Source organism: Priapulus caudatus, unplaced genomic scaffold (assembly GCF_000485595.1).
Source record: "Priapulus caudatus unplaced genomic scaffold, Priapulus_caudatus-5.0.1 Scaffold0, whole genome shotgun sequence".
Taxonomy (NCBI): domain Eukaryota; kingdom Metazoa; phylum Priapulida; class Priapulimorpha; order Priapulimorphida; family Priapulidae; genus Priapulus; species Priapulus caudatus.
This window is the reverse complement of record NW_014577061.1, coordinates 300,853-317,118: the sequence shown is the minus strand read 5'-3', so window position 1 is coordinate 317,118 and position 16,266 is coordinate 300,853. Positions and strand designations below refer to the sequence as shown.

The window sequence follows — 16,266 nt, the reverse complement described above, 5'->3', positions numbered from 1 at the left end:
TTTTAAAGTATACGTCAACTGTATCACGTGACCCTCACTCCACGCCCGGGGGATAGCAACACCCTCGAAACGGTCGCAATAAACAAACATGGCGGACAACCCGGTCACTGATGGAAACATTTGATTGAAACTATTTGCAATATGTAGTAAGTTAGTAAGACTGTGTTATGTGTGTCAGGTTACAAGGCGAAACAAAAAGAAAACAAAAGAGCATGGCTATTATTTCCTACGGCCCTGCAAAACAAGATTCAAACAAAAAGAAAACAAGAGAAAAACAAAAGAGCATGCCTACGACTCGGCGCATGCGCACTTAGAAGCGTCCAGTTTCGGGCGAGCGTCCAAATACTACGGTACAGGCCTACAATCTACCATTTAATAAAAGAAATTACCTGTTTCGGCATAGTGATTCGTGTACAGCTATATGCGATTTTCAACAAATTTTTAGCAAATGTTTGTCCATACGGTTTTTAACTCCAATTCCACTGCCATCTAACGAGTCTTTTGTGCATTGCCTGGGTCTTTTTTGAATTTCAAGTTTAATTAAAGTAATATCGCTATATTTCTTAAAGTAACACTATATAGATACTATATATAATACTATAACAAAGACGAGATCGTTAATTAAAAATATTTTGGTCCCCCCAAACATCCGGATAAAATAATTTTAACAAATGTGAAATATTTTGACATGATATGGCACCAAAGTCAATAAGAAATTTTTTTCAGGGAATAGTCTCTTGTTAGGTTCTACAACAATACACATTATATTGTTAGAAGGTGTTCAACAACCCACAGTGTATTCAGTGGCGTAGTTAGGGGGGCCAAACGGGGCCATGCCCCCCCTGTTAATCCGAAATGGCGAAAGTAAAAAAAAGAAAAAAAAGAAAGAAAGAATTGTTTTACTAAAAAGAATAGTCAGAATAAAGGCTTACTTGTACTTAGCTGTACATGTACTCAAATGTGCCTCAAATACCATCTCCTGCGATCTACATTTTCAAAATTTTCTGGGGGAGGACCCCCATACCCCCCGCCTGTTTTTCACCCCGGTCCTTTTATAGATCTTAATTGGTAGCAGAGATCAACGAACAAAAATGTCGCCTTTATGCATGGGGCCAAAAACAAAGATTGCAGGGCTGAGAGGTGGGGGGCGTAGGGTGTAGAGATGGAGGCGGAGGAACCATTACAATATTAGGTCATCAACTATTTTTTGGCCCCACCTGTTAAAAAATCCTGGCTACGCCACTCAATGTATTGTTGAAAGCTCGCTAAGAATACACAGTGTGTTGTCAAATGCCTAAACATACAACACACTGTGTATTGGTGGTTACCAGGATTAGCTGCTAAATAGCTATAGGTCGCTATTTGCGATACGCACTGTAGGTGAAGCACCCTACTTTTTGAATGCTTACCGTCGGCACTACGTCATTTCCGTTGGACGTCACTTCGCTGACATGTTTGCGTCATACAGGCGCGTAGCTGCCTTTAGGCAAAAAGGCACGTGCCTGCACATCATTTTCCAAAAAATGGTTAAACAAATTAAATGAAGCATACAATATATTGCGCTAGCGTGTGTGCGTGAACATAGGCTCTTGAAGCGTTTCAATAAAATATAATGCTAACTAAATACGAAATCTATTTACTACCAAATTCTTAATGTTTCTAAACTCTCTTTCACCTATTAATAGTATTATTGCCGACAGTTTCCTGTCAATTCCGTCCAAATCCTACGTGCAACCATATACGCTGCCGGCGCCATTGCTCTCGCGGCTCCACTGTTGCACGCTTACACTAATATATATAGTAGTACAATATACGCTGCCGGCGCCATTGCTCTCGCGGCTCCACTGTTGCACGCTTACACTAATATATATATATAGCAGCTACAGGGGGGGTCAGCGTATATCCACTAGAAGCCCGTATCATCATCACCATCATTATGGTCATCTCCACTACTGTCCTCATTATGACTATGGTCATCGTCCACATCACTTCTATGATATTGTGGAGCCGCAACTTCGTCATCCTCGTCAGATAATGGTTCTGGTAGGACTTCTTCCAGTACGCTCCGTTGCCTTCGAGGATCCAGAACAAGCTGGCGCCGATTCACCCATTTGGCCACTCCTCCCAAGGAGGGTCGCACGCTGTAGATGTCGTTCTCCTTATTCCTGCCTACAATCACATAAGGCAACTCGGAGAACTTGTCTTGCAGCTTGTGTCTACCAGTAAACGCATTCCTCTTCATGAGAACGAAATCTCCAACCTCAAGGACAGCACCTGACGTATACTGATCATGTCACTTTTCTTCTTTTGTAGCTGCTTCTCTGAGTCCATCCGACACAATCTGCTGGGCCCTCTCAAGCAGCAATGATTGTGTCTTCAATCTGTCATTGACCTGTTCAGCAGCTTGGAAACCATTACTTCTTCTTCCTTGCTAAGCCCTTCCAACTTGACTCCAGTGGAAAGTTTCTGAAGACTACCATCCGCCCCTACAACTCTGATGTCCTCACCCGAGTCATCCACTGGGTCCCCTGGTACATCTCCCTCCGTTCCCCACTCCTCAGCAACAACATCGCAAATGGAAACCACCAGCTGGTCCTCGGCAAGGTTCACACATACCTCCTTCTTTCGCTGTACCCTCAAGGCTTCTGCTACCTGAGTGTGGAATGGAAGGCAAATCTCATTTTCTGACCTATTTGCTAGGAGGACTTCCACAAACTCGCCATCAAACTGCCGGCATCCTTCAATGGTGTTCATTGCCAAGTCTTGCTGACCGGGAACATCTCGAACCAGAACTTCTCCCATCAACTGAGGGTGCAATCTTGTCTCCACTTGACAAACGACCCTTCGCACGCAGTATGGTCGAAGAACCTCATCACAACCAGTCTTCACACGGATTGGTGCGATAGCAACATCTATTTTCCCTTCTGTCTTTCCTGATGTTTCCGACCGGTTTGCAGCCTTCAAAACTTGGTCTACCGATGTAGATGAGTTCAGTTTCCGGAGGACATTGCATCCAAGCAACACAGGATACTCAGAGGCACGAGTATCACTGGCCTTATCTGTTGCTATCAGGAAGCTCCCTGAGAGTAACTGCCCCTGGATGCTGACGGGAACCTCTGTGTAACCTTCAATTGGTATATCTATGCCTCCAACACCAATCACGTTCAGAAACACTCCAGACGTTGGCTTCAACTCTCCTAAACGTTGCTTTAACTGACGGTGATACACAACGGATGGTATTATGGATGTTTACGCCCCGGTGTCCAAGATGCACCCTAGCTCGACGCCTCCAATCTGGATCAGGCCTCTCGGACTTGGTTCCACCAACCGGTGCGTCATATCTTCATTTTGTGAGCCCTTATTATGGTGTCCAAAATGCGTCTGTCCCATCCTCGCCTATGGGTTGTCTGACCATTTTGCCGGTGTAACTGATGATCGAGCTGGTGTTGTCCTTGCACGACAGTCCCTCTTGATATGCTCGGGCATCTTACATCTAAAACAACTGGCGGGGTTGCTGCACTCCTTCCTCCTCCTCATTCCTTGTGTGCCCCTTCTTCCCACAGTTAAAACAGGTTGGCTCACGCCTAAAGGGTTGTCTTCCTCCACCCCGTTCGGTTCTTAGGTCTTTTAGTCTCTACTAACATCGAGATCTGCTTTGAAAGGTTTGAGAGATCCTCTTTCAGTTAAATTAACATCGCTGGAAGGAGATGACACCTCTGCTACTGTGGGAGTAGCAGCCCACGCTTCATGGACTTTGACATTCTTGCTCGACTCCTGATTCCTGAAGAAGTCCAACACTTCTTCCCGCATCTCCAGAAAAGACCTCTCCTTCGATGCCATCTCTATTCGACGGAGATCTCGCTGCACCCAAGTCTCTCGTACCCCTCGCACGAACTTCTGCTTCAGCGAGCTGTCCCGTAATAACTCAGGCGCTTTCCACTCACTATCGGTCGACGCAGCCTTCTCCATGCGGGTGTACAGGCGCATCAACCCTCTGCTGTGATCAGCCAAAGACTCGTCTTCCCTCTGCATTCTCGTGTGAAAGATGGCACTCAATGTCTGAACAGATTCTGCTGGGCCAAACAGTGATGTTAAGACTTTCACCAGCTCACAGACTGCTCTCGACAAAGCACCTCCTCTTTTACCTCTCCTGCAAGATGATCTACAACTGCCTGTGCCTTGGCCTTCCCTTCCAGTTTGTATTGGTTGGCATACGTTGCGAAGTCATCTAGCCATTCATTAAGAGATGGTTCCCCTGGGGCTTTAGGCGGCCCCCTAAACTTTTGCAACTTAATCTTAGGGGATTGTCTGTTGCAGAGTTAGCCCCTCCATGAACCCTGTCAAGGCCTGTAGCATCTCTCGCATTGGGATATCGGCCATCGTGTCAATGGCTGAATACCACGGTGCAGCCTCAGTACAGGAAATTCAAATCAGGAATGCACACAATGCGAAACACTTACAATACAAAACTATTACAGCGCCGAAGTAACTCCTTTGTTGCTATTCACTGACTAATACAAATCAGGAATGCACGCAATGCAAAACACTTACAATACAAAACTATTACAGCGCCGAAGTAACTCCTTCGTTGCTATTCACTGACTAATACAAATCAGGAATGCACGCAATGCAAAACACTTACAATACAAAATTATTACAAAACCTACATAACTCCTTCGTTGCTACTCACACTAATACAACTCAGGAATGCACACAATGTTGAATGCAAAACACTTGCAATACAAAAATATTACAATGCATCAGTAATTCCTTGGTTGCTACTCACAGACTAATACAACTCGGGAATGCACACAATGTTGAATGCAAAACACTTGCAATACAAAAATATTACAATGCATCAGTAATTCCTTTAATGTTGAATGCAAAACACTTGCAATACAAAAATATTACAATGCATCAGTAATTCCTTGGTTGCTACTCACAGACTAATTATACAACTCAGGAATGCACAAAATGTTGAATGCAAAACACTTGCAATACAAAAATATTACAATGCATCACATCAGTAATTCCCTCCTTGTATTACCCGAGGTACATATATGTATACACAAAGTGTACCAGACTTGTACTACAGAAGTGTACCCTAACCCTAACCCTAAACATACTTCATATAAAAATATAAACATAATACTAAACAACCTAAAACTACCTCGGGTACATATATATGTAGTACCTGATACGACAACGACCCTTCGTGCGACAGTAGATTCCACAGCACTGACTAATACAGGTCACGGCTAACGCTCCATTAGGAGTGTTCCAAACTTTAATATCATTAATGATTAATGATTGATCATCCTAACCCTAACCCTAACCTAAATGACATTAAACCACAAACGAATATATGACCATGGCCATATATATATATATGTTATTATGACCATTAATGACATTAAAGTTAGGAACACTCCTAATTAAGTATCACCCCAGGTCACGGTGAAAAAACAAGTCCATTCCAGTCCTATGTCCCACGCGCCGATACTCCCTCGGTGCTACAGCCGACGCCAATGTCCCTGGATGGTAAGTGTGTCTCCTTGACTGGATCTCTCCTCTGCATCTGGACCCCGGTTTTTTTTCACTCCTTTAACTGCGGTAGCAGCGGTACTCCTCTGACATCACTCCTGCGTTGATCGGGAATCCTGTCGACTGCGCCAATTTGTCGTAGTGTAGATCCCACCCTGGTTGAGTAAGTATCCACGACAAGCAAAAAATAGAGGTATGTGGTGTCAAAAAGGTAGGGTGGTTAGCCCGTTTATTCTTCAGATCAACAAATATCAAAATATAGTAGCGAAAAAACTCTTTTCTATACACTCAAACTCCCGTGTCTCCAACCACGCACCCCCTCAAAACACTCCCCTCCCCCAGTGACACCTAGTGTGACTGTCCATATAAGTAAATAATATGTCACATTGTGACAGGTACTCAAAAGTACCTCAAATACCATCTCCTGCGGTCTACATTTTCAAAATTTTCTGCGGGAGGACCCCCATTCCCCCGGCCTGTTTTTCAGTTCTGCCTGCACATCGTTGAAAGGCTAGATACGCCCCTGTCATATATCTATATACATTAGTATAGCAGGGGACTAATCGCAGGGCAGTGCTGCTACATCGAAAAGGCGAGCTCGTGACGCGTACCGCATTGCTGCCACACTCACTCACGCAGGCACTTACGTATGTCACACATTTTTGTACCGTTCCTTCATGCCTAATATAATCACAATATGCCATGTAGCACGAAATTTCATTCTCACCTCTAAAGAACTATATTCCCGCATGCTCAGTATCTCAGATTTACAATATTATGTTGAAATTATACCTTTAAAAATGGAGTCGAATCGTTTAAAATGGAGAGAAAGGAAATGCCCCTCATAGTAGTTTGTCATAATTAAATGAATCTCTCTCCCTCCCTCATTCCGGATGACAGTATTTTGCAATATCTATTAAACGTATATCAGATCAGGACCGTAGCGAGCGGGGCACAAGTGGGAAGTTTCCCGCCAAAGAAATGTAAACACTGTTACATGTTCAATGGCGAAATCCCCATGATCACCGCACCCGGCAGATAGGTGCGATATGATATGACTACTAGGCACTTAAAAAAAAAACATAACCTAACCCTAACAAAAAAAAAATTTAATTAAGTGCCTAGTAGTCATATCATATCGCACCTTTCTGCCAACACCATAATCACCTGCCAAGACACAATGCGCACGTGGCTCCCCCTGGCGAAACGGGTTAGCGGGCAGCATAGATATCATCAGGAGTAGATAATAGGGAATTCCCTATTATCTACTCCTGATATCATATAACAACTAGATTATTAGATCATTAACAATCATATCATATCATATATTAATGATATATTATAATCATGTTATATCATATAACTAGATTATTATATCATTAACAATTATAGATATCATATAACAACACGTGCTAGTTGTTATGTGATATCTATGGCGGGCGGGCAGGCTATAAATTTGCGCCAATAAGCCAAATCGGAAAGTACTGGCGTTGAGCAAACATTGGCTTGGTACATATTTTTACAGTTTTATTTTCAAAGCTAATGTTCAGTTAAAGTGTAGCGAGTTATTTACTTACATTTTTACAGTGGATTGTCACAAAAATGTGCGTGGGAACCATAGAAATAATATAGATTTATAACCTACCTATGGTTATCTATACTATTTCTATGGTGGGAACGCATCTTTAATAAAATAAATAAATTACATACAGACATTCTCGAGTCAACGTGAACGTGTTTTTATTTGCTTTTCATAACATGTCACAAAAAAGAAAGTACTTTTCAAATATTTGCCTGTTAGCAGTAAAATAGAATTTTGCTACGAGTACTGAATAACTTATTATAAAGGAGTATTATAGGCACTTCCACAAGGTTTTGTTGTTTAGTAAGTATAACAGCTATTAATGCTAGATGGAACTCGAAAAACAAGTTTCTACAACCATCACAGCCGCTTGGAAATCTGTGCAACGTGATATTTCAAACGATAAGTGTGATGGTATGGAATGTAGCAGATGTGTTTACATGTTCCATATTACAATCATGTTCTCTACAATCGACACGATAAAAATGACGTATTTTAAAATCAAATGCTTAACTCACTAAGCCCGACAGCTGCATTTCTGTTACCGAAAAGGAAAAAGCTAATATTCTTCTTCCTCGCCTTCTCCGTCGAGCGAGTCGACTCCGACCTCCTCGTAGTCCTTCTCCAGCGCCGCCAGATCCTCTCTCGCCTCGGAGAACTCTCCCTCCTCCATGCCCTCGCCGACGTACCAGTGCACGAAGGCACGCTTCGCGTACATCAGGTCGAACTTGTGGTCGAGCCGCGCCCAGGCTTCAGCGATCGCCGTTGTGTTGCTCAGCATGCAGACGGCACGCTGAACCTTCGCGAGATCGCCTCCCGGAACAACGGTGGGCGGCTGGTAGTTGATGCCGACCTTGAAGCCAGTCGGACACCAGTCGACGAACTGGATCGAGCGCTTCGTCTTGATCGCCGCAATGGCGGCGTTGACATCCTTCGGCACGACGTCGCCGCGGTAGAGCAGGCAACAGGCCATGTACTTGCCGTGGCGCGGGTCGCACTTCACCATCTGGTTGGCCGGCTCAAAGCAGGAGTTGGTGATCTCGGACACCGTCAGCTGCTCATGGTAGGCCTTTTCGGCAGAGATGACAGGCGCGTAAGTCGCCAGCGGGAAGTGGATGCGAGGATAGGGTACCAAGTTGGTCTGGAACTCTGTAAGGTCGACATTGAGAGCACCATCGAATCGAAGAGATGCGGTGATGGAGGAAACGATCTGCGCAATCAGGCGGTTCAAGTTGGTATAAGTGGGGCGTTCAATGTCCATGTTACGACGGCAAATGTCGTAGATGGCCTCATTGTCTACCATGAAGGCACAGTCAGAGTGCTCCAAGGTGGTATGAGTGGTGAGGACAGAGTTGTACGGTTCAACCACAGCCGTGGAAATCTGTAGAAAACAAAGCAAACCATGGCATTGTATGAACAAGTTAATAGGATGGAAAGTGCTCTCAGAACCATTAGTGTAAGAATACATGAACCAATTGTGTTCTGTTTCTGTCTAGAGGTGTCTATTATTCGACTTCATCTGATATCCGGTGCTTTAGAAGCTGTATAACTTCATTAATGACTAATTTATTAATGAACAATACTCACTAATGATAATTTAATGATTATTTAAAGCATCAACGTATGAAATCAATACCGAATGCTGAATGATGAAACATTGTATGTTTGTAAATACAATATACCTGTGGTGCTGGATAGATAGCAAACTCCAGCTTGGACTTCTTGCCGTAGTCAACAGATAGACGCTCCATTAGCAGAGAAGCGAAGCCAGAACCAGTTCCTCCACCGAAGCTGTGGAAGATGAGAAAGCCCTGAAGCCCCGTGCACTGGTCGGCCAGCTTGCGGATGCGGTCCAGCACGATGTCAATGATCTCCTTGCCGATGGTGTAGTGACCACGTGCATAGTTGTTGGCAGCATCTTCCTTGCCTGTGATGAGCTGCTCTGGGTGGAACAGTTGTCTGTATGTGCCAGTGCGCACCTCATCTGCAAGCACAACATTTTACATGTAAACATCTATGCTAACCAGATAAAACTGTAAGAATTAAATGACGAACAGATAAAATACTAGTTTTGGAGCAGCAGGGAAAAATGCAAGTTCGTATATTTCTTGGAGACAGAGTTAGTAAAAAAAAAACATGGTAGGGGGGACTAGAAGGCTGATGAAAGCAGATGGCAGAGAGCGAAGGCTGTAGTAGAGGAGGAGGAAGCTGAGAGAAGGAATGAGAGGGCTAGGGATTGAAGTAGAAATATGACGAGAAGACAGTGAGAACACAGGGATTAGGGGTGTGAGATGAGGAGAGACCAAGGGTTGAAAAGAAGAAGCACGAGGAGAGACAGAACAGAGAAAGAAAGCATGGAAGGGGCAGGGAGAAAAGGTGAGAGGAGGAAAAACTTATTAGCACAGGACATAGTGACAGGAATACATATATACTATGATCTATGATACCATCAAAGCAGACTACAATAACTTTCACAATTAGAATCATGCTGTATCCTTATTGTCATCGAGTATCAATTGTCTCCTATTCACTATACTAGACTAAGAGCATTCAAGATTGTGCAAGAATATGAATACATGTGCCTAATACAATAATCTCCTATCTGTAACACATGGACACTAGCAATAGCTGCTTCCTATGTATGAAAGGCAAATCACAAGCCTCGATAACTGTGACAATGCGTAGCGAGAAGGTAACTTGTGGATAGGGGAAATACAATATATACACATGTTACAATGGTTAAATTATTATCTTCTGAGCTAGGTGAGACACCATGTATGATAATGACTAGGAATAACCTAACTGAACCTAACAGATTCACACTGACGCTCTGCTATCAGTTGTATATCAAAGCCACAAGAGTAAAACCGCATTAGCACTAGATACAATAATGTAACCCAACAAGAGTAGGGTGTTGGGTTATATAAAAATGTAGTCGGGAAATCACAACTACAAAGGTGAATTCTCTAGATTTATAGTAACGCTGTAAGATTTGCTGATAGGATCTATGTCCCCCAGGGTACTGCCAGAACGTACCCTGGGTATGATACTGGACCGTACCTTGGTACTAAATACTACTATCTAATATGCCGGACCGTACCTCGCCTACTCCACTAACGGGTCTAGGGAGTCGCCTACACCTACGCCTACTCCCTAACCCTAACACTAACCCTAACCATATCAGCTAGATAGTTACCAGGGTACGTTCCGGTATACCGGACCGTACCCAGGGTACATTCCGGCAGTACCCTAGGGGACATATAGACCCTATCAGCGTAAGATGTCAAGAATGACCACAATAAGCCAGAAATAACGCACAATAATATTTAATCAATGTAATCAATATTTCAATCGCAAGGTTCTCTCTCCAAACCAATTCAAAGCATTGTCGCTTCTAACACAAATCACTATAGCCGCACAACTATACTCGACCGATTAGATCATGCTATCTACTGTCTGCTCGCTAAACTACACTATTTCTCTCCCTCTTGACATCGACACACGCTTTTGCTTTTATATGAGCGCCCGAAACTAGTCGCCTTTGCTTGTTTCGCATGACGCAGTTTTCCCACTTCAATACGGTAATCAAAACGAGCAAGCAACTTCCTCGCTCTTCGTTCTTTGGCTGAAATTCTGCGTAGTTTGTCTCAAGCCCATGGCCTCTTGCACCAGGTTATTCATGACCAGAGATGAGTCATCTCTGCCAACGTGGCAGAGACACGTAGCACACGCTAGTATAGTTTTCCGTTGAATGTATAGAGCCGTGCTCTCCAGCCAGCTTCCCCATCTCATGTTACTCCGGCAGTCCGGCTATCATCCCATTCGCCACAATACTATAGCAAGTCAAGCATTGCTACTTTCATATGCAGCTACATTCATGTAAACTGCATGCTTACAATATTGTATCAAGAGCCCATTGTTTACAGGTAAGTTTTACATGCAATGTTCGTGGATCAACAACGACAACAGAAAATGGCGCAGTAGGTGTCTACCCAAAGTCCCTTGCGCTTTGTTCATTCATCCATATTAGTGCTGTGCGCCGGATCGGATTTACAATTTTTAAAGAATCGAATTCGGATTCGGATTCAAAATTGTCGTCGGATTCGGATTCGGAGTCGGATTTTCAACAATGCTGTCGGATTCGGATTGCGTGCGTGTGCACGTACACGTTCGTGCATTCGTGCGTGCGTGTGGTCGTACACGTACGTGCATGCATGCGTGCGTATGTGTGTGCGTGCGTGCGTGGGTGCGTATGTATGTACCCGTGAATGCACGCACGCACGCACACACACACGCATGCACGTAAGTGTACGATCACACGCACGCACACACGCACGCACGCACGCACACGCACGCCTGCACTCACAGACATCGCGCATGGCGTATATATATATAGCCACACTAAGATGTAATAGTTATGTTTTGCCAATTTATCCGGTTTATTGTTATTAACTATAGTTTTTTCGGATTTGATAAGAAAACGTCTTACGTCTCATACGTCTTACGTCTTACGTTTTCTTACGTCTACAATCCCCCTTCACCCCATCCCTTGATCTCAACAACCCAAAGTTTGATGTTGAAACTAATTATAACACGAATTTTACACGATGCTGTCACACTATTTGCAATTTCTATGTTCCGGATTCGGGTCGGATTTCGGATCGGATTTAGCGATACACATCGGATTCGGATTCAGAAATTGCCATCGGATTCGGATTCGGATCGGATTCAAAATAGCCATCGGATTCGGATTTTCAAAAATGCTGTCGGATCGGATTTTTGGTTCATGTCGGATCCGACGCACAGCACTAATCCATATGATTCATATCATTTATCAATAAACGACGGAAACATACAAGCTTTGTCGAAGCAACATTAGCAGTCACTAAACGCGGGAGAGGTGTGTTACTGGGTTATATGGCGCTAGGATTACCTAGAAGTACTCGATTTTTATCGCTTTATATCTCGGCATATAGGAACATCGTAGAGACAAGCGGTTGATCTTAAATATTGGCTAGCTATGACTCCTGCATAATATTCCGGTAGAGAAGTATCAAAATAATTAAGGTAGGTAAACGTTATTAATTTTGCTGAAACGACACCGTGGTTTTCCTATTTCAGCGTTGTACGCTCTGGGGTTAATGGGCTCTTGATTGTATCTACATTAGCACCAGCCACACTGGTCAGTGGAGGCACATTATACAAGCAGCAAGCCCGCCCGCAGAGTTGAACCTGCATGCAAGCTGCAACCAACTGCAAGCTGTGTTTACAGACGACCCCAAATCCTTTCCATTACTCAGCTCATAGAGTTTGCAAGACTAACGTCAATAGGCAATCACACGGTCTTTCAGAAACACGAACGTTTGACGGTATCACATAATTTAACCGCAGATAAATTATTCTCACCGCGGTCAAATTATGTGGAGCAATGCCTCTGATTGGGTAAAACGGGCCATTATTTAACCGCGGTAGAAAATAATTATTTCCGAGTACGATGGCCAACCATAGACGTTAATCATAGTCATAAGCCTATACGCTATTATGACTGTACGCACTGCTGAGTGCTGAAGTAGTAAAGCACAACGCACACACCCGAGCGAAACACGAAATTTTGTTTTCCAGCGTTTCGCGTTCTGCTGAGCGAGCAAGCGCACACAGCTGAGCAAAACATACAGAAACACTGCGCACAGCGCCGCTGTCACATGACATCCAAAATAGCCATCCAATGAACATCGAACCTTAAACTCGAGTTAGCGATTTATGTAGCGCTTACACGAAACACCCGATGGCGATTTATTACCGATTTATTATGCATGCGTGCGTGTGTATGTAAACGTGCGTGCGTGTGTGCGTGTGTGCGTGCGTGTGCACGTGCTGCATGCGTTAGTGCGTACATGTGCGTGCATGTGTGCGTGCGTGCATGTGCCAGTACACCGTGCGTGCTATGAGTGTGTGCGTGCGTGTGCAAGTACACGTGCGTGCATGCGTGAGTGCGTTACACTGTGCGTGCATGTGTGCGTGCGCGTGTGCGTCGGCGTGTGCACCGTGCACGTACACGTACACGTGGCGTGCGTGCATGCGTCCGTGCGTGCGTGATGCATGTGCAGGTACACGTGCGTGCGTGGGCGTGCGGTGTGCGTGCGTGCGTCGCGTGGCATGCTACACGTGCGTACAATGAGTTAGTGATGCGTATGCGTGTGCAAGTACACGTGCGTGCGTGCGCCGTGCGCGCGTGTGCAAGTACACGTTAGTGCGTGCGTGCGCGCGTGTGCATTGTGCACGTAGGCGTGCGTGCGTGCATGCGTGCGTGCGTGCATTGCGTGTGCACTGTACACGTGCGTGCGTGCGTGCGATGGAGTGTGTGCGTCGTGTGCAATTACGCGTGCATGCGCGCTCGTCGTGCGTGGTGTAGCGTTACATCGTACTAGTGGCTGCCGCCTATCGTGGCAGGTTAAGCTAACTCGAGTTTTAAGCGTCTACACGGGCCTTAACTCGAGTTTACCTTGTTAAGGCCCCGTGTGTAGACGCTTAACTCGAGTTAAGGTTCGTCGTGTAGACGTAGCTATAGAGATCGGTGGTTCCGCCTGACTGTATCGACCGCCAGCTGCGGGTCGATATCGTTGCCTTGGCTGCCATCTGCGCTGTTGGTTGGCCAACAGCAGCCGCCGCCCTGCCTCTGTGTTATTCCCTCTCTGCGGCGCACACGTACAAACGCGCCCGTAGCAGGCAGAGGAGGCTAACTGTATAAATATAACTCGCTGTAGAATCGCGCGGCGAACACCAATCAATACCTCGGCGTGGTGGCCAAGCTAAAGTGCGAGGTAAGGAGCGGTTTCGCTGTCGCTCGGGCGTGAATGTTGATCCACAACGCAGAGGCAGGATGTGTGGTGGCGATTTTCATTTCGATCTTCGGGTTGTCTTTGTTCTGGCGGCGTATAGGCCCTCAGCGCAGCCCAGATGCCATTGCGCGTGCCGGGATTAGAAGATGTACTTAGCTTACGAGGCTCTCGATGCCAGTGTAATCTTAGGTTTTCCGGCGAGGTGGTCGTTTCACCCACTGGCCGCGTTCCACTAGGCGGGGGGTTTTCACGCGCGTTCGGTTCATCTACACATTAAGGGCTGAGGGGTCTATGTCCCGCGGGGTAACTGTCCGGGACGTATTCCTGGGTCGGTCGGTTATACGCGCGAAACGTACCCTGGCTACTATCTTAGAATGCCGAACCGTACCTCGTCTACTCCACTAACGAGCTAGGGAGTCGCTACACCTAACTCCCTAACCCTTAATCCTACACCCTAACCATATTCAAACTTAGCTGGACCGAGAGACGTGCGCGTATACCGGACCGAACCCAGGGTACGTTCCGGCCGCAGTACCCTGGGGGACATAGGACCCTATTTTGAGCCACATTGGGCGGGTTTTCATCCTGGAATTTGTTCAATCCAACACATTAGCGGCTGCGTTCACACTGGCGCGAAATTAGCGGCGATGCAATCCCGCGTTTTTGCATCGCGATCGAACTACAGAGATTTTACAGATGTTGAACGCATAATCTTCACTAAATAATTCGCGATTCAGCATTCGGCGCGTCCACAATTCGCGGCTTTTTGACTGCGATTATTGGAATTAGTCGCGATTATTTTGCCTGTGTGTTACGCGCGCGCAAATAATCCCGGTATCTTTCTATCCCATCATTCACAATGCGACGTGAGCAGTAAGCATCGCGCACGTGAGCTTCATTTCGGCAGTGAGCTGCGCAGTTCGATTAATAGAAGTTAATTCCGCTCGGCGATTAGTGAAGATATTTCCGCCTGTGTGAACAATGACACAATTGTCTCGGTATTTCCATCGCGGTTTTTCTTGTGTGTGAACACGCGAGCGATTTGATCGCTGCGAGGTGTTAACGGCATCCTTAGCCTTCGCGGTATTAACTTTAGGAGATTACACACCGGGTATGCAGATGGAGGAAGTCTGCATTCGGTATATTACGAACCGTGGTAATACCACGTTTTCAGTTCACGGCTATATTTGCAGGCATAAATTTATTCTGATTACCATTTGTACCAGAAAGTGAATATAATACAGGACTAATCTTATTATTAGTCACCCATCTGATTGTCTACTTTATCAGTGATCTGATTATATGTGAAATTAAACACCGACTATACCGCGTAGGACCTAGCGCGACGATGGTTTATCGGCGATCCTGTTATAATTGCCATTTATTAGCCACTGGTGGACTGTTTGCATTGAACTCGTGTTTATTATTTAGTATTATATACGTGCTCGATTGTAGAAGGAAAGGGAAACACAACCGTATATATTTGTCCGCTCCTTCTATCAATTAATGACTTGGTTTTTCCATACGTCTGTTTGGAACCACGCGTAAGGCCTGTCCACATCAGATTACAATGGGTTCGTACAGTTAGCTAGTACGAGCGGAGTACGAGCAACACCGTTCACACGGCAGTTTTCAGTCTGCTTATGACGTTATTACCTACAAACTTAAATATGTTTGGGGCATCACCTGACGACAAGCCGCGATTATTACCACACGCGCACGACCACACATATTTTAATTAGTACGTGTGTGGTGCGTGAGTGCGTGCGGCGCGCTCTACTCGTGGCCGCGCTGCGTGTTACTGTTAGAGCTGGACGAAAGGGCGTGAGAGAAGCGGGTTAGTTGTTGGGCGGCGGTGAATCTATGTTCAGTGATAGGCCAATCGCACACACCCCTTTCTCTAACGTTTGTTTGTAGCTTACCCTCGGGTTGATGATTCACAGTGGTTGTGCTGTGATGAGTCACTGCCCCCACTGGTGTTGAGCAAGAACCTAAAGCCCAACGCACATATGGCGCACACACCCGAGCAAAACACCGGAACGTGGAGCAAAACATGTTTTCGCCTCGATTTTCGTGCTGGTCTGCGGAATTCCCGAAACAAGAAACATTGCTCAGCTGAGCGTGTTTCGCTCGAACAAGCAATGGTCTTGATTTGCGGAGCGTGTTATCGCCTGAGCGTAATTTCTGGTTTGCTCGGGTTGTGTGCGTCAATTTTTCTGCCTACACAGCGAAACGCACAGACGCGTCTCCATATCAATATCCTTGGAAAATCACATGACACACAAATGCTATCTCTCTCCC

General features: G+C 45.4%; 1 protein-coding gene across 1 annotated transcript in view; it reads right to left on the bottom strand.

Annotated features, from left to right (window-relative positions):
- Positions 1 to 7,259: 7,259 nt before the first annotated feature.
- Positions 7,260 to 16,266, bottom strand: part of LOC106805587 (tubulin alpha-1 chain) — an 18,700-nt gene continuing 9,693 nt past the window's right edge. Inside the window, exons 3-4 of the mRNA XM_014807284.1 lie at positions 8,809 to 9,110; positions 7,260 to 8,507 (exon numbers count right to left, since the gene is read on the bottom strand). Coding sequence (XP_014662770.1) covers positions 7,686 to 8,507; positions 8,809 to 9,110 — 1,124 coding nt within the window. The 3' untranslated portion in view covers positions 7,260 to 7,685. The remainder of the gene's footprint in view (positions 8,508 to 8,808; positions 9,111 to 16,266) is intronic.